The sequence below is a fragment of the Odocoileus virginianus genome, chromosome 24 (assembly GCF_023699985.2).
Source record: "Odocoileus virginianus isolate 20LAN1187 ecotype Illinois chromosome 24, Ovbor_1.2, whole genome shotgun sequence".
Classification (NCBI taxonomy): domain Eukaryota; kingdom Metazoa; phylum Chordata; class Mammalia; order Artiodactyla; family Cervidae; genus Odocoileus; species Odocoileus virginianus.
Window position 1 is genome coordinate 6683071 of NC_069697.1, and position 27950 is coordinate 6711020.

Sequence of the window (27950 nt, forward strand, 5' to 3'; positions counted from 1 at the left end):
TTGATATCATTTCTGGAAAAGAAGACACAATCTTCCATCCAGATGTCTTCAAATCCTTAGTTGACTGATGCTCTCACTTTTTATCTCCCCTCACTTGCCTCAGAGCTGTATCTACATGTCCCTTGTGTCTGTTTCATTAATAAATTGTTTTGACTGTATCCACTCACCTACTTTGTTACTAGCCAGTTTGTAAATCTGAAACTAGGGAAATGGTATTACAAGCATTGTGGGAAAAATATGTTTCTGCTGCACAGGGAGTCAGAGCCAGGTTAAAAAATAATCAAGAAAAATGAAGGGAACTAGAGTCGCTGTGGGAAGTGTTGAGGCTTGCGTTAGCATGGGAAACATGAAAATTGAAGGAGAACATAGATACAGATAAATTTGTAGAGGTCAAATCAGCATGGCAGGATATTGATTGTACATCTACAATAATTAAAAGGAAGAAAAAAGGGAAGAGTTGACTCCTGAGGCTTCAAGTCCAGAGGGTTAAGTAAAATGGTGATCTTGTGAACAGAAATCATGAAATGAAAGATAGGACTTGATTAGAACTTGGGAGTTAAAGAAGAAAATGGTGAGTTTGGTGTGGTAGTTGATTTTGAAGGTCATGGACATGGGTGTCTTTTATTCATTTGATGTTGATCACTGGCAGTATGGTGCAGATATTAACCCAGCCTTCAGTTATTAACTAACACCAGCAGGAATCAGGGTTTAATCCCCTGAATAAGGGTATGGTTGCTGCTGCTTACCTGCTTCAGCCATGTCTGACTGTGCAGCCCTATTGCCTGCCAGCCTCCTCTGTCCATGAGATTCTCTAGGCAAGAGTACTAGAGTGGATCGCCATGCCCTACTCCAGGGGATCTTCCTGACCTAGGGATAGAACCCGGGTCTCCTGCATTGTAGGCAGAGTCTTTACCGCTGAGCCACCAGAAAAGCCCAAGAGTATGGCTACCCACTCCAGTATTCATGCCTGGAGAATTCCAGGGACTGAGGTGACATTCCATGGGGTTGCAAAGAGTCGGACATGACTGAGTGACTAACACTTTCACTTTCTGGTTTATTTTACCTGAAATCTTATGTAAGACTCAAATGAAAGAATGCATACAAGTGCTTGAGGAAAGATAGCATATGAAAAAGCATGTCTTTAAGAGATGGATAGTGGAAGAAGTGAAGGAAAGAGAAAATGATCAAGAATGATGGTGGGCAGATCAATTGAGTTTATTTAGTAGGGCAGTCTATGAAAGAGAGTCAGAAAGGTAGAAGGAACAATATGGTCAAATTCAAAGATACTAGAATATGTTAAGAACTGAATCAGACTCTTGTGTTCTTCAAATAACAGTTTCACAATTGCAAGGAGAGAATAGAGCAGAAACCAAGTTTTAAAGAATGGAAGTAGGGTGGCTTAGTACAAAAATACAGGCAACTTGTAGAGTATTCTCTGATGTGCATGTGCTCAGTCATGTCCAACTCTTTGTGGCCCAATGGATTATAACCCACCAGCTTCTCTATCCATGGGATTTCCCAGGCGAAAATATGGGAATGGGTTGCCATTTCTTCCTCCATGGGATCTTCCTGACCCATGGACCAAACCTGCATCTCCCGTGTTTCCTTCTTTGGCAGGTGGATTTGTTACTTTTAAGCCACCTAAGAAACCCTATATTCTCTGATAATTAGAAAACACGCATGGGCAATAAAATCAAATTGATTTTGGCCAAGTCAATTAACTTCTCTAGATTTTGCTATTGGTTTCCACTTCCATAGTAGAAATTATGATACTTAATAAATCATGGAGGAAGGTATCAATGAGGTGGCCTCAGCTCCCTTAGGGAATGTGCTTTTTTTTTAATGGGCATCTCTCCTGCTAATATTTGTCTTCAATTTGGAAGGTACAGGATAGAAGACATCATGGTAGACCTTTAGGTAGTTCTCTTTTTCTCAGTTGACACATCCACAGAAGATTCTTTTTTCACTGCAGGTACTTTTACATTTAACTTTTGAGTGAATGTCCCATCCCACTGGAACATTTTGTTTTTGTGTTTAAGCTGTCCTCTGATGTTGTGGTAGTCGAGGTGTAGTTTGGCCACTGTGGCCAGTTGTCTTTGTGGCCAGTGTCACTGGAATACAGAATGCACTCTCTGCAAATAAGAATATACCATGTATCCTCTTGAAAACAAGTGCCCTGAAAAGCTATCTCAATATGAAGATGTGTTTATTCCTCTCTAGCCAAGCGATTCTAAGGACCTGCATGCTCCCACTACCGCCTGCCTCTGTGGAGTCAGAGTTTACTTAGGAAACGTGTCACCATTTTAAGGACACCATTAATCACCATTTTGATTAAATGCCCTCTGCTTGGCAGCAAAGCAATTGGCTGAACAGCAGGGCTCCACGCAACCCTTCTACCCTGATTCCAACACCCCCATGTTGTTCCTGTCTCCTTGGAGGCCTTGAAAACTGTGCATGTACAACTGGCTTCATGTAGAGGCATCACAATTCACCAACACGGTGATTCTCTTCTCACACATCAACCCATGACTATCACAGCGCAGGTGGAAATGTTTGGGTTCACTGAGTCTTACTATGTCCTCAGAACTCTAGTTTCAGAGCCATTAGGTAATTCAGAAATCAGTTCAAACTGAAGCACAGATGTTGATTTTGTTTATAAAGTATCACTGCTCTTCAAAACTCGGTTTCCATGATGCTCTTTGGTGTATTTTTGACCAAAGATTGTGATTTAAAAAATCATTAAGAATTATAATTTAAGAATTCCCAGAAATTGTCCTCAACAGTTGTTCAGTCTGTTTTTGAAGAGTTTGACTCCATTTTAATCTCAATTTTTGCATGGCTCTTTCTCTGGAAAGGTATCTTTTATTAATCACTTCCTTTAAATGCTGTATCCAGGGCTGGAGATCAGCAATAACTTATTAGACAGAAACCAGATATTTTAACTTTTGGTATTCAAAATAGTATTTAGGTTAAAATTTTCTAATTAGAGTTCATAAAATAATGACTCGCATTTCATACTTTTTGTCATTTGAATCTTTTTTTGAGAAAGAGATCTTGCTATGGTGTAAGTCAAATTTTAGCTTTCCCGAAGTTTTCACTGTCATTTACAAAGGTTGAATTCTTTATAAGATGGAATACTACTACTTAAGAAGGCACTAATATTGTCACACAGCCATTATTTTACAGTCATTGACAACACACTTACTGAGGGGGTACACAGCATTAATTATTTCATAGTATGTTCATAATCAAAGATCATGGTGTATATGTTACATTATCATAATTTTCTAATTAATTTATTCTTTATGCATGTTTATACATGTTCCAATTGCATTTCATTAACTCATAGTTTTCTTGTAAGTTTGTACTTTCTTTCCATGTTCAAGGAATCTCTTTAATTCAATTTCTCTGTTTCTCCTCATACAGTCTGGCAGCCAGATATGCAACTCAGTCTAATCACAGTGGAATTGCAACCAGTCAAAAAAAGCCTACTAGGTCAGTTAATATCTCTAATTTATTGCTTATTAGTGATAATAAAGTAAATGCCCAGTGATATTTTGTCCTATCATTCTAAATTTTTTTCCAAAAATGACATACTTCTGGATGAAAAGGTTAGAGTACTGAATTTTTCCAAGTAGATGTCCACATGACTTCTTGAGGATGAGCTTGTTGTGTTAAATTATGAAATGGATCTTGAGTTCCTCTAATTTAGTTTTGTTATACACAGTGCTATGACTGGGCTAAAATCTAGGGTCTAGGCTTAGAGGAAAATCAAGAAAAAAATTACTTTGAAGACCCTCTTCTTTCTAGAAGTAAAACTTCTTTCTGGAAGTAAAACAAGATTATGATTGCTTTTTGAAATGGCCTTGCGTTGATAATTGCACATTGTGAAGCAGCACTGAGACACATTGGAAGATTTTTGGGGGGCAGTTAGTACCAGGTCAGCCTGGGTCATTCTTTTACCTTTAGCACTTTAAATTTTTTCTTCTTTATGAAATATGTATTTTAAAGTCAGTGTAGTTAAATAAATGACAGTGCATTATATACTGTTTGGAAAATCAATAGTATATAAAATGTGTGCCAGTTGATCTTTTTTTAACGTTAATGATGGCACAGCTCAGTGAGGCCACAGCAAATGTGTTTTGCCCCCTGAGTATGATGTAGTTATTTGTGCCACCTGACTCACTGGGAGAGTGTCTCACTGTTGATTAACCAGTCACTACTCAATAATGAGTCATATTATGCAGTGTTTGACTACAAGGACCGCTGATGGTGCCTTGACATGAAATATTTTCCCCTTGCCTTGGTTTTCTAACTTATGCTCATTTCCATAGTAATTAAACGGATTCTGAATAGGCAAATTGAGAGGGTATTTAATGAAAAATCAGAAGAAATGAGATAAATTAGGATATGGAAAGAACAGAGACCTACCATGTTCAGTAAGCATTTTTTATTACTACTTCTAAGATTTATGAATGTAAAATGTATTTTAAGTACTTTTTCAATTTAATAGAACATCTCTCTCTTTTTTTTTTTTGGCTTCATTCTCATTTCTCTTTTTATTACTTTGATGAATGATCTGGAGCTCTGGCTGACTGTCAAATTAGGGTAATGAGAAGAGCAAATGGATTTTTTAATTTGTTTTAATTTGTTCTTCTGAGAACTAAAAATCACTTGGCTCCATGGGTCACAGTCAAGATTAAAATGCAATTTAATTGCTTTCTAGAAACACATCAAGTTTCATTGCAATCAGGGCAAATTTTGTAACAAAATCTGTTTATTAATGTGAGTTTGGACTGAACTTTCTAAGTCTGTGGCTGAGTCTACAGGACTAGTTCTCACTTTTATTGTGATTGGGACATTAAGCCAAATTAATTAATTGGGTTCTTTCTACATAGTGCAGTCCCTGGTCTCCAAAATTTCTGGTGTCTGTGGTTATTGTGCTAGACTTACACATCCTGCAGATCCATTTGAGCAGAAGTTAAATGCTGGAGTCATTTGGAAAAGATTCTAATCTTATGTATGACACAACCTCTAAGTAGCAAAATAGCTGAAGGAACTATTAACAGCCATATGTATTTAAACTCCAAAATACAGTCAACATTTTGAAGCTATTAACTATTCCAAGATATCAACATTTCTGTTTTCAGGCTGGTGTGTGTGTTTTCCTGATGTACATTCCTTTTTGCTATACCTGTTACTATTTTAAAATATTTATAGTATACATTTAAGAGTTTGATTTCCTAATGATCTGTGGAGATAGTATGTCAGGTAGTGTAATAAGGTGAGTTAAATTTTGAATATGGTAGCACACGATTGTGAAATTATAATATATTGGGTACCAGTATAACAGATATAAACATTCTTTTACTTTAAACCTTTTCTAAAGGATAACAGTTAAAAAAATAAATTGCTACCTTTATAAGTTCCAGTTTATTTTTCTTATTTTTCTCTTAAAATAGAGTTTTTAGAGCAGTACACAGTGACATTCTCATGGTGGCAGCAAAAACTAGCAAAGACGCTGGCAGTGCTCAGTGTCATGTTTCAAACGTGTCTAGAATACCAATGCCCGTTCTTAATTTCTAGTTTTATGTGGATTGTTTATTATAAATATGCAATATACACTAAATAAAATATTGTAATTGCATATTTTAGGCACCATCCTTGAAATGACTGAATACTTGAAATTTTAATATGGGAACTGTTTAAACAGTGAAATAAATGATCCAAGCTGACTTTTAATTATAGTTCAAGTAAAACAACTTAAGTACGTTAACTCCTGTCAAGCTTTCCCTAATTTTAAGATAGTCTACATTATTTCCTCATGTCTTGTCCTTCATATAAGAAGAGCTGAAGCAACTATCACTATGCGTGCATTTTGAATTGTCATTCTACTAACAGATTTTTTTTTTTTATGAGACTCGCATCTTTTTTGTCACATGGCCTGTGTGATTATTAGCCACACTTGTGGGGTAACCAGGTAAAGTCCAGGTCTTTACTTTTGGCAAGCGAGTGAAAGTTTTTATGTGAGACAGGTGGGTCCAATATGAACAAACTCATGACCCTCGTTTCCACACCATGTTTTAGAGTAATTAACTAGCTCAGATATTCAGTAAGTGTTTGCTCTGTGCAGTTTATTATGTAACTTTCTTCTTCTTGTTATTAACATACAAGTTCATTTAAAATACAGCCACCTAAGATAAAAACAAATGTCCCATACATTGAAAAATCTTAACAATAATTGCAGGCAGCTGCTTAATATCCTGAGAACATAATATTACTATTTCCCTTGCTTTTCATATAATTGTTACAGCCCCTTTAAGCAAAGTTGCATTCATCACACATGTGATAAGCATGAGTTTTTAGTTAGAATTACTTTATTTCTAATTGTCCTGCATTTTTAATATACTTTGGAGGCAGATTACATCATATGAAACAAGACTTTTCTGGTGATTCTCAAATGTTGTATTTAGCTATTTGTCACTTAAACCAACAATTTTTGCTGAACTCCATAAATTATGATTTTCCCATTAACCCTTCCCTACCCAGAACCTCCTCTTCTCTTTTTGTAATGTACAATAATGATGTAATTTTTCTTGTACTATTTCAGGCTTCCAGGTCCCTCTAGGGTGCCAGCTGCAGGCAACAGCAGCAAGGTCCAGGGAGCCTCCAATTTAAATAGGAGAAGTCAGAGCTTTAACAGCATTGATAAAAACAAGCCTCCAAATTATGCAAATGGAAATGAAAAAGGTAAGTGTTCTCCCCTTACATCATAAAGGCACAAGGGTAACCTATGAGCCTCGTAAATTACATGCTAAATCTAGCGTGTAAGCGGTGTTACAGCATTTGGAGTGGAAATGTTATCAGTGGAATTTCTTATGTTTTCTAAGTGCATCCTCTTGCATTCCAGCTTTCTTCAGCACCTTTCTTATCTGGAGAATATTTTAAGGAAATGTAGTCATTTATATTAAAGCAGTTAGTGATATCCCCATGTTTAAAATCTGTTTCTCAAAGATTTCCTCCTGGATGCATGTAAATACCATTTTCTTTTGTCTTCTCATGTTTTGTGAACATTTATTCTGAAGTCATGAACCTGTATAAAATGTCTTTGAATCCTTAGTTTTAGTTAACTAAATTAATTAAGTGCCCTAAGTGTTTGAGGAAACTGAGTTTGAAGCAATCAGAATTTAAGACATAATTATGAAGGATATTTAGTCTTTGGAAGCAGCAGGACAGATGAATCTTATGACCTTAATTTTTCCTTTAAGAGACAAATTATTCAGGTTTGTTTTACTTTCTTGAAAGGGTATATAATAGAAATATCCAACCACATGCTAATCAGGAAGAAAGGACACAGAAGTGTGTTAAAGGCAGATTATATATTAACTATATGATACACAGTTCTCTGTAGTGTGCTCAGAGTGTGTTTAAAGAGGCCCTGGCTTGATGCATATCCCTGTGGAGCATGCATCCAAGTGGGAAGATGTGTAATTTACATCTAAACCATAAGAAAACCAAGAACCTCTGCTGTTGGGAGCAGCGTGACCCTGGAGGGACTAGGCATGTTGCAAGATTTTGAGGTAGTGTTTTCTAATCAATAAAACTTCTCTTTGTAGTATTCAACTCTCTATGCAACAGGAAATTCAATAGTGACACATATGCTTAGTGGTAGAACAGCTGACAAGTTTAGTTTGACTAATTCAACCAGGTCAAAAGTTTTTTGACTCTGATTAGAACATTTCTGATTGTTTCACATGGATGATCTGATGAGACTTCTTTTACTCAGAATTGACAGGGGTGATCTATGAATTATGCACTTTATTGAAAATATCTTACCCATTAAAACACAGCTGGGCAGACTCTAAACCCCTATAAACAAAGCAGTGTAATATCCCCAGTTCTTGAGTTAAATGGAAAAAGAAGAAAATAGTATGTATTTGGAAGTTAGGATTTTGTCTTTAAACAATAAGATCTTTGATTTGAGAACCTAAGAAGTATTTCTGAAGAATTATACTTTTCCTGGACAACAATTTCTTATCACAAAAATATCTCCCCCTCATTTTGTGACTTTTCTAAAAAGTGTCAAAGGCCTTTATGTGCTGTGAAATTCAAAGGGAAAGTAAACAGGCTTAGACCATATATGCCGAGTGGAATGCTCAGGTGTCCAGTTTAGCTACATGATACTACAGTTACATAATATTTATGTAAGAAATGACTAGTAACATTGGCAGAGAAACATAGAAATGCTTTAGATGACCTAACACTTTGATATAAAAATATATTTTTTCTGTCATTTAAAAGTGAAATACTTTTTAAATTTCTGGTATCTAAAAGTAAAAATCCAAAGATAGCCAAATACTCCTATTTTTCCATAGCCATTCAGCCTCTCTAAAAAGTAGCAGTATTTACAATAACCACAAGATGGAGACAGATGACACATTATGTGGTTTTTGACCATAGCAGATTTCCTTAGGTCGGTCTCAAGAGCAAAAGTTTTCCTGGTGAATTATATCCATTACTTTTAATTCCAACAAAGTAAAATTCCAAAACCTTTAAAGTGGATGATATCACACTCACAAATATTTATAATATATTAAATGTAGGCATTAAATGGTCAATAATAAAGCTTAAATTGCATTATATAATACAGGGCTTTCCTCAGCTCAGTTGGTAAAGAATCCACCTGCAATGCAGGAGACCCTGGTTCAATTCCTGGGTTGGGAAGATCCCCTGGAGAAGGGAAAGATTACCCACTCCAGTATTCTGGCCTGGAGAATTTGTTTTATACATTATATGGCATTTTCTATTAACATGGAGGTGCAACTTCATGTCAGTACTTCCAATCTCATTTTTAAATTAATCATTGTATCATGCTATTTTCTATTGCCAAATGTGCGTGCGTGCTATCAATTGTGCTCAACTCTGTGCAACCCTATAGACTGTAGCCCACCAGGAGTTTCTCCAGGCAAGAGATGGGATTCTCCAGGCAAGAATACTGGAGTGGGTTGCCATGCCTTTGTCCAGGGAATCTTGCTAATCCAGGGATTGAACCTGTGTCTCAGATCTGCTGCATTGGCAGGCAGGTTCTTTACCACTAGTGCTACCTGGTAAGCCCTACTGCCAAAATATTATCTTAAACTATAGAGAAAACAAAGCAAACATAACCATCACATATGAAACAGTTCATAATTTATCCTTTAGACTGTTCCTGTGGTACATCTTTTTGGATAAGAATGTATTAAACCTTTTTGACATGGAGACGTTTTGTGGTAGGATAATATCTAAAAATATTCTATCAGATAATAAGTTGATCTTTGTGATCAACTAGTTTGCATACATATCCTGGGCATGTCCACGTAAGGTGAAAGTTAAACAAGATTTTCAAAGATTACAGCATTACAGTGACAGAATTCAGAAAGTACTGACTTGAGTATTCTAATTGCCATTTCTTTTTAGTTATTAGAAAGTATAATATTTATGTTTAATAAATATTTTGCTAGAAAAAATAATCACACGATCTGTAATGTGCTCCCTGAATGCTTCTAAATGAAAAATGTACTTTCTACTTTCCTTAAGTCTTAAATGATGAGTTATTTGAATCAATTGGGGAATCTCTAGAATTTGTAATAGATAGTAAATACTTATTCACAATTAAAACAATTTCACTTCTTATTTAAAAACAAAATTTTGAAAGCACAGTAGCTTCTCACATGTTTGAGATGGTACAAATAGCTTATTTGGAATTTTGTGACTTATCTAATAAAGGGAAATCAGTAGAGACTCACAAACCGCACTTCAAATGATACATCTAGTATCATCTTAATAATAATACAAACCAAAAATAATGTGCTCCTTTCACCAAATGGATTAAAATATCAGTGAATATGGCTATAGATTAATTATCACTTGCAGAGAAGGCTAAATAGAAATGTTAAAATAGAAAACAATGCCATCCACCATTCTGTTGAAGTGGAATGTAGTAGGGACAAATTTCACAGAACAAACAGTGAAATGAAGACAGCATTGTTTGTAGAGAAGCATTTCTTTGGGGAGTCCAAGTTTCTTCCCTTGATGACATGCCATTCAGAAACTGACAGTGACTAACATATTCTGACACTAGCATTTAGCAGTTTGCTTGTGAACCCTATAAAGTTACTCTAGACAAATATATGCTTTAAAGAAAAATCAAATACCTATTCAGTGAAAATCAGGGATCCTATGGGAAAAAAATGCCATGGTTCATTTGGACATAACATTTTTTATGACTGAAGTAATTTATCTTAATAATTCTTGTTTTATAAAATTGACATGATAAATATGAAAACAGCTTAACAGTTTAGTGTTATCATGAATGTAAATATTCCTGGCTCTATTTGGAATTCACTTTCTGAATTATGATCTGTGAACACATATTACTTGGCAGAGTTTGTTAGCAGAGAGATGTTTTCCTGTGTTGCTAAGAAACGTGCCACAGCAGCATAGGGCATGCTCCTGTCTCTCTTGTTTCTCCCATGTGATTCTTACATGGTACCTGCACACCTCCGAAAGAGATTTGTTTTCTGTTTTCCTAGATTCTAATGAAGTAGCTTCTGGTGTGGAGGTGTTTTCTTTCACTTACATTTAATATAGATTTACACTTGACATAGAGAATTTAGCAAAATTGATTTTTTTAAAACTATAGGTTTAATGTAAATGTTGTATTACTCATGTTTTTTTAAAAACACAGTTATCTAGTTCTTAAGTATTTTTAAAAATTACTCTGAAATTACTATAAGACAAAAAATGAACTCTTTTATTTTCTTTCCAATACAATGCAAATATTACTTGTTATGTCCCATTACTGGTGATTTCTTTATGTATTCTGCCAGGACTTTTTGCTTTATTTCCTTAGTGATTATTTAAACCTATAATGACAAGATAACTTCAGGTTAATCTTGGGGATTTTTATGAGGTAAAGTAATTAAGTACATAGATCAAGTAATACGATTAAATAGACAATTAAATATGTTGTTTTCTATGTATACATGCTCACATATTGAGGTGTACACATATTATACATGCTTATACATAAATTAGGTATGTTTCAAGAATCTGGCTGGTGAACTGAAGCCTCCCCAAATCTTGCAGTAGCCCACAAAGCCGCATTCTAACCTTACATATGCTACAATATATACTCGTGCAGAATGGACAGTGCCTCTTCAATCCCTGTAACAGCATTCCATGTTTCTATTGAATCATCATAAAACTGATGATTGAGGCATTTTGAAAACTATCATTTACGGGAGACAGTGTGGTCAGGTAAACCAGGGCCAGTTGATAACAAGCCATATTTAAATCTGAATCCTCCTTTTTTAACTTTGAAAATGTTCAAAGTATTTTGGTATATTATTATAAAATGAGAATCTAATTATTTACCAAAGGAATTACCATGACTACATTGATCAGTCATTTCCTCCCTTCCATAATGATCTGTGATGCTGAATATTTAGTAGGGACCATACATGTCACTGACCACAATGCCTGCTAGACAGTGAATACTTGAAAAAGAGAGGTGCTGTTGTTATTTTTGGTGGTGCTTTTCTTTGTCATTGGACTTCCAAGGTGACTCAGTGGTAAATAACCCACCTGCCAATGCAGGATATGTGGGTTTGATCCCTGGGTTGGGAAGATCTCCTGGAGGAAAATATGGCAACCCACTTCAGTATTCTTGCCTGAAAAAATCCCATGTACAGAGGAGCCTGGCGGGGCTACAGTCCATGGGGTCACAAAGAGTCCAACGTGACTGAGCGACTGAGTACACATGCCCTTTGTCATTACTTTGTAAATTGAAGGTTGGTTTGTTTCCATCTGAACAGCATACTACTCAGTGTGGAAGAAGAGATAAATAACTGAGGGTGTTCCCTGGTCCTTTCCTCAGGCTGGTAGCACTGTTGGCAGCGTGTGTCTAAGCTCTGAAGCTAACCTGCCAAATTTCCCCAGAGAATCATCTTTATCTAAACTTCCCATATGCCTGTTGTGACTGCCACATTTACCTCCGTGTAGTAATTTTAGAACAGATTGGCATTTTTCCCAGGTCATCAAAGTTATTTTTTTGCCATATGAAATAACTAAAAATTAACTCTGTGAATTTAGCTGTTTTCTGAGCAAGAATTAAAATCTTCTTTAACATCAGCTCAGAAGGATGGTGTCAGTAGGATGTCCCAGGAGATAGTATATGGTTAGCTGAATAGTATCTTCTATGATATCCTCCGCATGTATATTCTCCTCTATTTGTTCAGGAAGAAGGAACCCACACTTGAGGGAGTTACCAATTGCCTTCACTGTTGTGACAAACGTGACTTTCTGGAGAACCGTACTGGCAGAATTTCTGGGTGGGCCACGGACATATGGAAAGGAGAGAGTATCCAAATCTTCCAAATTTTGGAGTCACATAAGCCTGGTTTCCAATTTTGAGTCTCTTTTCTAAATTTTACTACATGTATGACTTGGAGCAAGTTGCTTTCTCTGAGCTTCAGTTTTCTCATATATAATAGTAGAAATCATAATTATATTGTAGGTTATTATGAATTTAAACTAGGGCATGTCATCAGAGCTCTCGGGGTGATACCATATATCAAAGTATCTAGGAAAAGCAAGCCATTAGTAAATAATTGGTTATTGTTTGTAATGGAATTGATGGTGGTGCAGAAGGGGGAGGAAAACAACAGGAGTGCACGCACCTTTCTCTTTGGAGATCAGAGACAAGACACAGTTATAGGCAGAGAGGGGCCCCTGCAAACACAGGCTACAAGTTTGTTGCAGCGATGCCTTTAGATGTGTGCTGTACATAGCTGTGCTTTCCCCCGGGCCCAGCTAACCATTCAGAGAGCTGAGTTAACAGCACTCAGAAATGGAGCTGTGAGACCAGGCTGCTTACTACCGAAGATGTAAATGGCGCAGAGAACAGAATGCGTGGCGGCCCCTACTCTGTCAGAGCCGAAAGGCTGCCATTTCAGTGGCTGTTGTTCTGCAGCCTTTCCTGCGAGGAGTCCAGAGACACTCATTATTCTAATGTTCCCTGGATGCACAGTGACCTGTGAATCGTGCTCTTCATGAAACCTGAAGCACCGCATTGCGACCGTGTCGCGATGGAGGCAGATTGAGAGCTGAGCTCAGGGAAGTGTCTTCTCTGTGTGCACTCCTCTGAGGACAGTTGTGCAGCTGTCGTATGACTGAGACTGTGGGCTGGATACAGATGTCATAATTTGGAGTCCCTCCTGCCTCTTTTTCGAGTGTCATGATGTTGAATTTCCCCTCTACTTAAACGGAGATAGCAGTCTGTCTAGCCACCAGCAGCACGCTTAAAGAGCATCCTGACTGGTCCTTTTTGACCCTCTCCTCTCATCTTCACCAAAGCTCCCAGGCAGGCAGCAGAGGAACCCCCTGACTTCTTAACCTGCTTGCAGAAACAGAAGACACACACTATGTGGCTAAAATGATGAAATAAAAGACGTTAGGAAAACTTGATAGGCTTCTTTTGTTTTAAGTGATCCCTCACCACAAATTGCCAAGCATCTGGGGAAAGATTGAACTGGCCAAGGTTCCAGAAGTTTACAGAGTAAAGAATATTAATGCTGCATAGGTGTGGAAAGTTTAATAAATTTAGCTAATTTGGATAATATCCTAAGAAATAATTCTTTAAAGCCAGTAATTTCAGCAGTTAGCATGATTTCCCAATCTTTTCATACTCTATTACTCAAAACATGGTCTGTGACCAGCAGCATTGGCATCACGTGGCAGCTGGTTAGAAATGCAGGATCTCAGGGCCTCCTGCAGATCTGCTAAAGCACAAGTGATGGGCATTCAGTAGGATCCCCAGTGGCTGAAGCACACACTGACGTCTGAGACCCTTACATTCCTCACTTAGAATGTCACACACTGCACAGCAACGACAGAGCCTGGGCTCTAGAATCACACGTACTAAGTCGCTTCTGTGGTGTCCGACTCTTTGTGACACCATGGACTGTATGCAGCCTGCCAGGCTCCTCTGTCCATCAGATTCTCCAGGCAAGAATACTGGAGTGGGTTGCCATTCTCTTCTCCTGGGGGGTGAGACCTTGCCAGACCTTCTCCTGGAGGTCTTGCTAACGTAGGGATCAAACCCGTGTCTCTTATATCTCCTGCATTGGCAGGTGGGTTCTTTACCATGACCACTACCTGGGAACTAGAATCACACATGTGGTGTCAATTCTAGCCACACAACAATTCCTAACTAGTTGTGTACCACTGAATGAATTGTTTAGACCCTCAAACCCTTGGCTTCCACAAGTGAGTATTATAAATAGAAGCCCTTCCCCCCCAAAAAAGATAGGCAAAGTAATTATAAAATTGTAAAAAAAAAAAAAAAAGAAAAGAAAATCCAGAAAAACAGATAGGAACCCTTCTCATCTCATCATGTTGTGAATGCTAATGTGAGAAAATATAAAGAACCTTCAATAAAATGTTAGTAGCTAGTAGGCATTATTATGTTTGTGAGGCCATTATGTTCCTATAAGCAATAATACAGCAGACTATGCTTTCATTTTGGGGGTACCTTGTTTCTCTCCAACTCTGAATCCCAATATGCCTATGTGCATATTATTTAAAAGTAAATAAGTAGAATAAATTTTCACATAGTTTCCTGGAAAACTCCTATATTCCTCCTGCCATGAATGTCTGTGTATCTCCCTTAGCTCATTTGTCTTGATCTTATTTAATATTGTACAGCCTTTTGTGCACTTCTGATCTCTTCCATTTTCTTTCCCACCTCCTACTTAGCATTTAATATATGCCATTCATCTTTTGTGAGTCCAGTTTATTTCCTCTGACCAGCTTGTGTCTTGGGGAGCCTAAGGACTTTGCACAAAATAGCTACTCAGTAAGCTTTAACAGATGTTGTACCTAGATTCATGTCCTAGAGATTGTAGGAACTCAGTAGCACTGATTAATATTTCTGTAGATAATCAAAATAGAGCCATAGATGTTGACAAAAATCACTGAAATAGTAAGTTCATTCTGTGAAATGCACAGGCATGTACACAAGTTCACTGAACTTGAGAAGATTCATCTTGCTTGGGGGTGTTCTTAGTTTCCAGTTCAACCCAGGTAATCAAGAAATAAAGTTCATTTGGCAATTCTATTCAAGGCATTAGTTTGACATTGACTATCTTCTGTGTTTCCAGAGTCCAGGAATAGTATTATTCCTTATCACTTTCAGAAACTGTAAAATTGTCTTTAGCACTATATACATTTGAAAATATTATGACATAGTTGTTGAGAGAATTAACCTAGAACCCCAAGCTAAATTCAGTTCTCAAATTTGTCACTTACAAATTTTGTAATGTTGGCCAAGTTATTTAATATCATTGTGCTTCAGTTTCTTCACATGCAAAATGAGGATAATAATGAAAATTTCATGCAGTTGTTGGAAAGATTGAATTAATGAATGTCGGATACTTAGTGTCTTATACATAGAAGGTGCTGTGTACATAATATAGAACTATGCATAATATAGACCATAATATATGGTCTCTGCTTTCATGAACAAGATATATATAGATGTAGTAGAAGAAACAGACAATTACAGTGAAGTTATAATGGCTATAAAAAGAGAAATAATAAAGAAAACACCTGCCAAAGCAGGAGACAAGAGGTGCAGGTTCGATACCTGGATCGGGAAGATCCCCTGGTGTAGGAATGGCAACCCACTCCATTCTTGCCTGGAAAATTCCATGGATGAAGGAGCCTGGCAGGCTACAATCCGTGGGGTCGCAAAGGGTTGGATACAATTGAGTGAGCACTCAGAATCATCACCTAACCCAGACTTGATGCTAGCAAGAGCAGAGGTGAGGGTGGAAATGTTTTTGTTTTGTTTTTACAGAGGAAGTGAGGTGAAAGTGAGACCTGACCAATAACTATGAGCTGTTCTGAAGAAATGTCTGATAGGCATTTCTAACTGTAGGTAATCAATGCACTCTATCTGCTCCTGAGAGTGATTCAGATTACATTGAAATGTTAACAGATTCTGAAAGGAATCTGTAAGTGAAGTAAATCTGGAATAACCTATTCTTAAAACAGATACAAGTAAAGGATTGAAATCCATTCGCAGAGACTGGAGGTATTTGAGACATTGGGCATTTGAATCTCGTTTGGATTTGTCTGGAATTAGTCAGATATTTCTACTGTTTATAAGAATATCTTACTGTTTGTGTATGAACCAAATGGAGCCTTACAGATATTCTAGAAATGGACACAATTACAGACTTTAAATACTGTAAAAAATAAATGTATTATCCTATGCTTTCAAATTTAAATATGCCATGTAAGCGTATTGAGTTATCAGTGAACTACTACATTTTAGTGAAGCATATATAAATACAGAATTACACCAATTTTTATTAGTTAAAACGAGGAATTATAGGAAACATAGAATTACAAGTCAGTGTTGGTGTATCAACTTAATATAAAATAGTTGTCTATTTGTTATTGTTGTTTTAGTCACTAAATCATATCTGATTCCTGCGACCCCATGGACTACAGCCTGCCAGGCTCCTATGTCCATGGGATTTTCCAGGCAAAGATACTGGAGTGGGTTACCAATTTCTTCTCCAGGGCATCTTCCCAACCCAGGGATCACATCTCCTATATTGCAGGTGGATTCTTTACTGCTGAGCTACCAGTGAAGCTCACATTTGTCTATACAGTTGTTTATATTAATATAAACGTCACAAAGCTACTGTATTATTTTAGGCACATTTATTAAAAAAGAAAACCTAACTCATACAAAAATTCAATAATTTAACCTCTTTTCATGTCTCTAACTTCTTTATTAACTTTTTATGTAAATTTTTCTTCTGAAAAATAGGTAAGACAAGTATTCTATACCAATTGACTTAATTACATGTTTTTTATCATGCATTTTGATACCCTTGAAGAAAACATTTAAAAGTGAAAGCATTGTAGTTTTATATTTATTAATATTTAATTGGTTTAGTGGACTCCAATTCTGGAATAATATTAAAAGATTCTTTAGTAAACAATTTCCTTTGGACATTTCATGAAAACGACTTTGCATTAATTTGACAATATCTAGTATGTTAACAGCATCATTGTTGTCTCTTTTACATAAATAGCTAATTTAATTGTTTATCACTCCGTTTCTCAGAAAAAGAGGATGGAAGACGGAGGTATTTATGGTAGCTGAAACTTCAGGCAAATGACATGACGGAATTATATGGTTCTCAAATGCTATATAGTTCTCAAATTTATGCTGAGATCTCTTAACTCCAAACTCATTTTTTTCTTCTGTATGATATTATAAACTTTTTTTATTTAGTTTTTTAAGACTTTTAATCAAGCATTCATCAGTGTTGTAACAGTCATATAAAAATTCATATCATAATGAGCTTGCTGAGGGGAAAGTAAGTTAACACTAGTGCACTGTAAGTACTTATATGACAATAAGCCTTATTTTCTTATAGCCCTCAAAAAAGTAGCTTGATATAAATGATCAAAAACTAATCAGCCTTTTAAAAATGTTTGTTCTTAACCATGTCCAGATTCCTCCAAAGGACCTCAGCCATCTTCAGGGGTAAATGGTGATATCCAGCCTCCCGGAACGGCGGGGCAGCCCCCGGCCTCAGCCATCCCTTCTCCGAGCACCAGCAAGCCATGGCGCAGCAAGTCCATGAACGCCAAGCACAGCGCCACCTCCACCATGCTCACCGTGAAGCAGGCCAGCCCAGCCGCCTCTCCCACACCGTCTGCAGACAGACTGAAGCCCCCTGCCTCAGAAGGGGCCAAAACAGCTCCCTCAGGACAGAAATCCATGCTTGAGAAATTCAAGCTGGTCAATGCCCGGACCGCGTTACGCCCCCCGCAGTCTGCCAGTTCAGGACCCAGTGATGGCATGAAGGACGACGATGCCTTTTCTGAATCTGGTGAAATGGAAGGTTTGAACAGTGGTCTCAATAGCGGTGGCTCAACAAACAGCAGCCCCAAAGTGTCACCGAAATTAGCCCCTCCGAAAGCTGGAAGCAAAAATCTCAGCAATAAAAAGTCTTTGCTACAGCCAAAGGAAAAAGAGGAAAAGAACAGGGAGAAAAGTAAAGTTTGTACTGAAAAGCTGGTCAAGGACGAGAAAGATCAGATGATGGAGACGGCTCCAAAAAAGACCTCTAAAATTGCAAGCTTAATCCCAAAGGGTAGCAAGACGACAGCAGCCAAGAAGGAAAGCTTAATCCCCTCTTCCAGTGGAATTCCAAAGCCGGGCTCAAAGGTGCCAACAGCAAAGCAGACTGTTTCACCTGGCAACTCAGCAAGCAAAGAGTCTGAAAAGTTCAGGACTACCAAGGGAAGCCCTTCCCAGTCCTTCCCTAAGCCCGTAACCACTGAGAAAGCAAGCACATCGAGTGGCCCCGCTCCCTTGGAAGGAAGGGAAAGCAGCCATGCTTCTCTGGCAGGTTCCTCTGTTGGTTTAGTGGTGCAAGGCAGTGGGCAGAGCATGGGAAATGGTGCTGTCCAACTCCCTCAGCAGCAGCAACACAGTCACCCAAATACCGCCACTGTGGCCCCGTTCATCTACAGGTAAGGTGGCCTCTCTTCTCCACAGCTTCGAACAACGACGGGACGCGTACCCAGAGTGTCATGAGGAAGGTTGCAGAGTCCTGTTTCACAGTCGTTGTGGAACGATGGTTCACTCTGAAGTTAGAGGCCCAGAATGAAAAATTTTAAGAGAAAAGCTCCCGTATCCAGTCTGCTAGTCCTCTTGTCCTCCCCCTCTCCCGCTTTTATTCCCCTCTCTACTCAGGAACTGGAGGCCTGTGAAAGTGAACCTACTCATTGTCCAAGGCAAAAGAGAACCCAGGTGCCATGATTTTTCTCTTCGGCCTCTTACTATTAGTCATTCAAAATAATTTTATTAGTCATCTAAAATAATTCTTGTTTTTATGGAGTTTAGAGCTATTTCACCCATGGGAGAAAGTAGACCCTAGTGGTTAAGGGTGCAGGTTCTAGAATCAGGCATATGTAGACTTGATACCCAGGTCTGCCACTTATCAGCTATGTATGCCTTTGGACAATAAATTTAACATCCTTAATCTCATTATTTTCAAGTGTCAAAGAGGAATAGTATCTAACTTGCTGAGTTGGGAAGAATAACAGGCATAATGCATATAAGATGCTTATTATATATTCCGGCACCTTGTACATGTTTGTTATATGTTGTTTATAAGGCATTGTTTTCCCAACATAAAATGTATATTAACTTTCCACAGCTAGGCCTGTGTTTCTAGGCACAAATAATGACCTATGTAATTATTATATTTATACTTCATTAACTTTTTGTTTTATTTATATTTTAGTTTTCATGTATTAAAATATATAGCACATGCTATATTTTCAAATATATATCCTACTAAACAGCTCTAAAAAGGATACATTGTGCCTATTGTTTTGTGGTAAGTGTTAATCAGTCAGAAATGTCATTGCTGTTGTGTCACCATTTTCATTCCCTGTCTTTTCAGTGAAGAGGTTACTGGAGAGGAATAATGCCTATGATTTTGGCAGTTGTATAGTTTACCTAAAGGAAAAATAGGATGAAGCATTTACTATAAATAGGAAATGCTCAAGATTATATTGTTTCAAATTTTATTAAATGTATTGAATATATGAGTTTTTAAGAAAAGAAAATAATTATAATGCTTTGTTTTCGCTCCCTGAAAAACCTAAGTGCTTTAAGTGATTCCCCGCCCCCCACCCCCACCCCAACTCATCAAAACAAATGTTTAGTTAAAGAATTTCAGATCTGAGGTTACCTTATTTAAGTCTGCTCTTCTGATTAATAGCAATGATCCATTTAAAACTTTTGTATTCAAATCGCATGGTGCCATGGAGCCCAAGCACACACTCGCTGGCTGCAAGGCAGGGCAGTACATCCAGAGACGGGTTGCTGGGTCAAGGAATAATGACCTTAATCAGAAAGCTAGCAGACCAAGAAGATGGCAGACTGGTGTCTCAAAACCCATCTTCCCTCAGTCTGAATTCAGACTGTCTTTATACAAGGCGGGGGGAGGGGCCCCCTGCAGCGCCAGCCAATGTGTGAGCGGGATCGGTAACGGTCGCTCCCTGACAGTTGCTCTAACGGCCGCTCGCTTGGGGGAGGGGCATGCTGGGCTGCAGACCAGTGGCTGAGGGGGACTGCCCGAGGTCATGCGTGCCTCACCCCCATTACAGCGGGAGTCAGCAGAGCCTTTTAACTCCAGAGACCCTACCTGACAAAAAAAATTTAAGATGTTAGAATCATAATCCACATTTCAATGCTATAAGAAGAAATTATCAACTTTGAAATACGTCACACTCAGAACACTTGTGGCTCTCAAATATATATTCCGTAAAAACGTCCCTCATTTCAAATCACCACAGATGAATTTCACAGCAAAGTATAAATCCAAGCAGAAAGGACATACCCACCAATTTAGCAAGCTGCTTTCTGTAAGTAGCAGATGTTTTGGGTTGTTTGCAATAACATATCCAGTGGGTACAGATTTAGTGATTTCCATTTGAAAGTATAGCCTTTGCTATTTAGGAGAGGAAGCAGCATAGTTTAGAGGTTAAAGTGTGAATCAGCTGTGTGACTTGGCCAAATTCTCCAGCCTCTTTCAGTTTCTGTTTGCACTCTTTAATATGAAGACTATAAACGTGAGGTAATATAGCCAAGTAGCTAGGATTGCAGGCTGTCAAGTCTGTGTGTTCTACCATGGTTCAGAAATACCACCTTGTATTGCTGAGACAGTGGCCCCAAGAGCCTGGTTCCCTGGCTTGAAATCTTGATGACATCATTTGTTAGTCATATGACTATGTGTAATACTTTTAAAGACTCTGGACCTCAGCTTTTATAATCTGTAAAATGGAAGTAGTAATAATAGAAGCTTCCTCATAAGGCAATTTGAAGGTTAAATGAGTTGATACTTAATACAGGGCTAGTAACAGTATCTACCACATTGTAAATGACCTTCCCCAGACTTCAGTTTTTAACCTATAGAAACTGTAAAGTATGGTCGAATATCTACCTCATTTGGTTGTTTTAAAGATTAAATTAGGACAATCTTGTGTAAAGACTTAAGCACAGAGCCAGATTCAGAACAAATTGCTTATAAATGTCATTAATTCTGTGTTTTATTTCCAATAATTTAAAGTAACTGAAAACAAAATCATTTAATCAGAAATGTCACATCATAGTCTACATATGAGACAAAGGTTGCTTGAAGTGTTTTATAAATTCAGAATAATTTTATTAATGATAATATAGAGTAGTCAGTTTTCAAGCTTCTTAACGGTCAGTGAAAGTTGTAGAGTCACATCATACGGCTTTTGTGACCCCAATGTCTTTTCAACTCTGACTACTCCAACACCCGTTTACAAATTTTTCTTGGAAGATCCCTGACAGATTTTCCTAGTGTTGCTAATCATTTGATAAGATAATAGTAATAATGTACTATTTTATAATAGTGTTTGTTGAGTGCTTACGTAATGCAAGTCTCTATTACAACATTTTTATTCATTTTTTTTTCATTTAAACTGTGTCATAAACCCATGAAAAAGGGATAAAATAGCATTTTACAGGGATGAAGAAGCAGCAATTTCAAGGCAGAATAATGATAATCCCTTAAAGTCACAGGGCTAGCAGGAGTTTGCCTTTGAACCCATATGTCTGAATCTGTAGCGTGCTCTCCTTTGCTTAGCAGTTCTTTCTGTACATGTAGAAATAGGGGATATTGTTACTAAGGAAATTCTGGCTGGGAAAATGTCAATAGCAGATTTGCAGATCTCTCCATCAGAATTCATTTATAATGGGAAATACTTTACCGCTTTTAAGTAGAATAAATTTAAAATACATATTTATGTGTGTGTATATATATGTATAAACATGCATATGTTTGATATTTAAAGAAAATTAAATAACCTTTATATAATGAGAAGATTGATGGGTGATGTATATTTTTCCCTGTTCTCAGCCCACTTCTAGGTCATGCTGGTTATTAATTATTCCTTTGGGGACTTTAATATTTGCTTCATAATACTCTTTACTGCAAATTGAATGTTTAATGTCCTATAAATATAATGTTGAGTTCTAGAAGTTAATGAATTTTATATTAGACCTACTCCTGTACAGTGCAAGGATATTCTATATTAAGTTCCTGTAGCTCAGTTATCACTACAGTGTCATAAAAGTAGTTCTGAATTTGGCATACCTTATCCATTTAATGTGTGGATAGCACTAAAATCAAGATGAAAACTTGAAAAAGATTTTAATTCACTATAGGAAGTTTCTAATATTTAGACCTGTATGAATGGATTAGGCTATCTTTTTAAGTGTTAAGGTGACTACTGAAGATTCTTAAGTGATACAGTGACCAGTTTCCATAGTTTAAGTAAAAGAAAATCACCAAAGTTTTTTTTTTCTTTTATGTACTCATTACTCATTCTGAAAATACTATAAGAGTTACAAACAGTAAAAAAAAAAAAAAAAAGGGGGTCTCTGCTCTGTGGGGGGTCAGTATATTGGTGATGATGATAAGAATTTAATCAAGAACTTTTAGAAAATGCATTGTTCTCGTGGAAGTGTATACAACAAATAATGTAGAACAGTTTTCCTGACTCTTGTGTGAGGGTGGAGTCAATGTATGCATTAAAGAAAAGGTGAAAGAACAGATAAGACTTAAAAGATGAGTTAGAATTTGTCAGGTGGAAGGAAGAATGTTATGGCATCATCCAGACTTGACATTTTTACAATCCAAGCGTGATGGAAAAAATAACAGGCAAATTGCTAAGTAGTATGCAAATGCTAATAACTGGTAGACTGGAGGTTAGAATCCATGATTACTTCATGGGGAAACTAGGAAGAAAATTTAGAATGAATCCATACTTCATTTTTCTCTTTCAGTCATTCCCTCCCAAGGTGTCATAATTTCAGCTAGTCCTATTGTCTCTTCCTCTAAAGCGTCCCTTAGTTGTACGTTTCTTTCTATTTCCACCCTCCTCCCTTGGCCCAAGGCATGGTATCACCAATTTCCACCTAGTTTCCAGCGAGTCTTCTCTTTGCAGTAATATCCTTCACACAACAGGGACTCCAGTCTTCTAGCAGAATAAATTTTATGTCATTTAAGTTCATAAGACCGTCTATTGGCTTTCCATTACACTTAGTAAAACCCAAGCTTCTTACCAAGCCCTGCAAGTTCCTCCACAATCTGGCCTCTATCTTGCCTCTGTCTAGCCTTTAAACTACACTCCCTGCATCCCTGCATTCCTTCTGTTCTCAGCAAACTAACTTGTCCTGCTTTGGGGACTTTGTCATAGATGTTCTCTCTGCATGTGAGGACTTTCTCCTGGATCAGAGCAGCTCCTTTTCATCAGAGCTCTACTTACATGATGCTTGTTAACACAGTCCATCTTTAGCTATCTAATCCGAAGGAACACTCACAATGCCTCATGCCAGAATTGTACGCTATATTATCCTCTTGTGTCTTGTTCATAGTTTATCACCATCCACTGTTTTTTTTTTGTTTACTTATTGACAAGTGTGAATTCAGCCACCTCCAGCTATAACATAAACTCATTGAAAAATAAGAGTCTTGTCTATTTTTATGTGGTAGCATAATTGCCCAGGACAAGCCTCCCGCAATAGGAACCAAATAAAAATTGAATGAAACACCATCATCATGGCTTAGACTCACCCCCTATAGAAGAATAGAAACACTGCCAAAAATGTACAATGGAGTAAGAAAAAGTCAGAAGTCTTTCATTCCTGTAGATGGTAAAGTTTAGTTGAAATATAAACAACTCTAAAATGTTTACAAAGTGAAACCATATTTACTCTTCAGGACATTCATTCATATAATTCATGTTCCCCTTCCCCCTTTTGACTCCCTGCTAAATAGCTTTACTTTATAAAGCATCAGGGTCAGAGTGAAACATCACACATCCCATATATTATTTTCTTTCTGTGGTCCACAGTGTAGTAGAAAAGAGACTGACTCAAACATAACCACAGAATGAAGCAGGAAATGTAAAAAAAAAACAAAACAAAACAGTAGTGAACCAGATTTGGCAACTGAGATTTCGAAAAATGGAAAATTACTGCTAGCTGTTGGAATCAGAAAGTAGCACTTAAGCTGGATTCTGAAAGAGAAGTGAGAGTTGAACATTTAGAGATGAGAGGGGCAGAAAAGGAAATGTTAAGACTAAAGGAACCAAATATACACGGTCAACACAAGATACGTAGGTTGTTGGCAAGATCAGTTTTCCTAGAAACGAAGATTGATTGGAGCCTGATCGTAGTAAACCCTTGAATGAGCCTGATTAGAAACACTTGAATGTCAAATACTTTAGACTTTGTGTGAGGGTGTAGTCTCTAGCACTTGAGAGCATGGGTATGCGGCACAATATGAAGATTTACTTTGTCTTCTTGTGTAAGTAAATTGTTAGCGGGAGAGGTCAGGGAGGATATACCAGGTTCAGTGGCTGGATGAAGGAGACATTTACTGACTTTCAGAGTCAGCTTTGTTAAACTTGAATTAGAGGGACTGATTATAGGAAGAAAAGAAAGATAAAGAGTAAGAACATACTTAAGAAGAATAGCTTACTTTTCCATGTTCCTCTTCTTTCTTGGTGTCTACCCTCTATGTTATCATCTTCAAACTTGTTTTCCTTGCCTGGAGTTCAAAAATTGTTACCTTGGCTCCTTTGGACCTTCAAAATTGCCTCCCCTCTTCCCATGTGTCATTTTTTCTCTTACTTTCATTACTTCACAGCGATACTTTTTGTGCTTGTAAAGATACATGAATAGTGAAGTTAGTCAAGGAGGAATGAAAGACCTGTACATTTTCTCTAAACCTCAGTATTTTTAACAGCACCCAATAAATTTCAAAATAGCTGTTGATCAGATTCATAACTTATGAGTTTGAGGTCTATGTGTTCTTTTATATTTTCTGACCATTTGTAGTAAATGTCAAGAAAAGAGCATATTGGACATAGAGCAAACATCTAAAGGCAAGGGGGGGGCGGGTATTTCACAAAGAAAAAAAAATGAACTCAATCTTTAGATAAGGCAAAACATTGTTAAACTAGAGAAAAATCAATGTGCTTCTTAAATCCACTTCTTAAATATTAAATATAAGCAGAAACCTTCTATACACATTTGGTTTATAAAATCAGGTTAAGAAAGTCTGAATTTAGAGGTTTCCTTTTCTTTGATATAATGTGTCTTGAACAACAACATTAGGGGTTTTCAGGAAAGATTTAGGTTGTAACAAGATTTTGGACATCTCAGATTTGCCTAGAAAGTGACACTGAAAATTGGCACCTGAATATGCTATGTTCTGAAAGGCAAAGAATGCAAAACCTTAGTTTTGAAAATGCTTACTCATATGGTTTTAAGTTTAACTTGTTTGTTGAACCAGTATATTGAGTAGGAGGTTGTGAGTTTACAGAGATTGAAACGTGAAGCATATAACCATCTTGCAGATAAAACTTTTGTAAGCCTTGCAGCTACTATTACAGATTACGCTGCACTTGTGGTTTTATGTGAACTGGGCATAATTGGTCATTAGCACAAACTAAAGCTTACTGAAAGCTTGCCTTGCAAACTTGTCTCTGCTAGATTGGATATAAGTATCTGCATAGGGTATGGGGTAGCAGTTTAACCTCCCTCACACGGCAGTATTTTAAACAGAAATACAGAGCCAAAGCTAGAAGAGGGTCTGTTGTGTAGAAGATGGCCAAGCTTGGTAAGCTGCCCTTTCTGTATTTAGCTTACAAGCTTCAGTGCCAGATTGCCCAGCCAAACCACTACTGTTTCTTTTTCCTTTATTTCATCTTTTCTTGGAAAAGATTTTTTTTTTTTTAATTTCACAGCATGTAAGGTCTTATTTCCCCCACCAGGGATTGAACTGGAGTCCCTTTCATTTGGAGCATGAAGTCTCAACCCCTGGACTACCAGGGAAGTCCTTGAAGGCAAGCATTTTGCAGACTATTTCTTAGTGTGGGGTTGTTTGATAGTTTCTCACGATTAGACCCACAAATATACTTTTTGTCTAGAATGTCACAGAAATGATGCTGGATTTTTTTTCTGTTTCCTTCCTTTCAGGTATCAATAATATTAATATTTCCCATCTTGTGATATTGAATTTGATCACTAGTTTGAGATATTGTTTGCTAGTTTTCTACTCTATAGTTATTTTGCCCCATTTCTATTTCACATATATTTTTATGGGAAGATATTTGGAGACTCTATAAAAATTCTATCCCCTGATCCACTTTCACCCACAGGTTTTTAGCATGCATTGAGATTTCTTGCCTAAATTAATCATTTACTCCAATTGATGTCATGTGATTTCTAATTCCATCTGCATGTATGCCTTTCCACAGTTGTACCTTATTTTGTCACCTGACAAGCCTGGCCCCCACTATCCTCAGTATAGTTTCTTATTTGCTCATCACCTTCCCGCAACATACAAATCTAACAAATGTCCCATCCATCCTGGCCTGCTCTTCATCCTGGCAGATTGCTGGCCTTCACCCGGCTGTCACCTGACTGCCCTCCACCAATAAGGAAATAACTGCTTTTAGAAAGATCCTTGATTTTGCTTTCTTTTATATTGATTTATAAAGCAGGAACTATAAGACCACTGGCTAATGTTGCTGATGCAAACCAATTTTGCTTGTGTCCACATTTGTGACTGGTATATCCATATAAAGATGAATTCATATGGATAGATTTTTTTTTATGTAAACCAATGTGCAACACATCTATTTGTGAAATTGAAAATCTGAACACTGATAGTATCTAGATGTATTGCTGAATTCCCTTAGATGGTATGCATAATAGCTTCCTTTTCTTAAAACTAAAAATTTAAAGTAGTAAAGCGTAAAATTAAGGTTAGACCATTGAGTACTGTTACATTATTAACTCTTAGTTAATAACTTAGTAGCTAAGCTATCTGTTATCTGGGGAGACATCATGTACATTAACATGCTCAGTATCCAGAGACACTTGGATGGAGTTAAATTGTAGGGTAGTGGTTCATAGAACAATATTTATAATATGCCAGGTTTAAATACAGTTTAAGTATCTAACAGTTTGTTATACAGGGCAAACTGTTACACCTCTAAAACCCTTAATTTATCCATAGCACCTACATTACCAGTGTCTTAGTCTGTTCTGGCTACTCCAACAAGAATACCATAGACTAGGTGGCTGAAACAACTAACATATATTTCTCATAGTTCTGGAGGCTGGGAAGTTTAGGATCAGAGTGCCAGCAGATTTGGTATCTGATGAGAGCCTGGTTCCTAGTTTGATGACTGTCTTCTCATTCTGTCCTCACGTGGTAGAAGGGGTGAGGGACCTCTCCAGGATCTCTTTTATAAGGGCACTAATCCCATACAGAAGGGCTCCATCCTCATGATCCTATCACCTCCCAAACGCTCTAACTCCTCGTATCATCATATTGGTTTCAACACATGAGTTTTAGAAGCAACCAGCCCTAGATAAAACACTAGGCATAGCACTTGGCACATAGTGAGTTCACTTAAACAGGAAATACATTTTATGTTAATCATTGGAAATCTGCTTTTACCTACTGAGACTCTTAGTAACAGATGCTAGCACTAATGTATTAATATTAGAACTCTAAATAAATTAAATGGTGTTTTTGCCATGCCCTATCTTAGAGTTTCAATAAGTACTTTTTACATGTTGACCATGTTATAAATGCACAGTCAGATAGTCTGCACAGGATAATGTCTTCTAAATAGTTTGAAGGAACCTCATGATACTCTTTTTTTTTTCCTTTTTCCAGTCAATATGAGGAGAGTTCAATATCAATTTACATGGAAGCAGTGAATGATGCCACCGTGACTGTACCTTTTGATTA

The 27950-nt window shown here is 37.2% G+C and overlaps 1 protein-coding gene and 1 long non-coding RNA gene across 9 annotated transcripts in view; one reads left to right on the top strand and one right to left on the bottom strand.

Annotated features, from left to right (window-relative positions):
- Positions 1-27950, top strand: part of NAV3 (neuron navigator 3) — an 889111-nt gene that overhangs the window by 667887 nt on the left and 193274 nt on the right. For 7 of the 8 annotated variants that reach the window (XM_070454242.1, XM_070454243.1, XM_070454238.1 and 4 more), the window contains 3 exons: positions 3427-3495; positions 6611-6750; positions 17577-18603. In XM_070454242.1, coding sequence (XP_070310343.1) covers positions 3427-3495; positions 6611-6750; positions 17577-18603 — 1236 coding nt within the window. The remainder of the gene's footprint in view (positions 1-3426; positions 3496-6610; positions 6751-17576; positions 18604-27950) is intronic. The other variant, XM_070454241.1, reaches the window with a different exon arrangement.
- On the bottom strand, positions 16975-20084 carry LOC139030798 (uncharacterized). Its single transcript, XR_011483181.1, has 2 exons — positions 19833-20084; positions 16975-18717 (listed from the first exon to the last, which is right to left on the bottom strand). It is a non-coding gene; the product is annotated as an uncharacterized lncRNA (long non-coding RNA).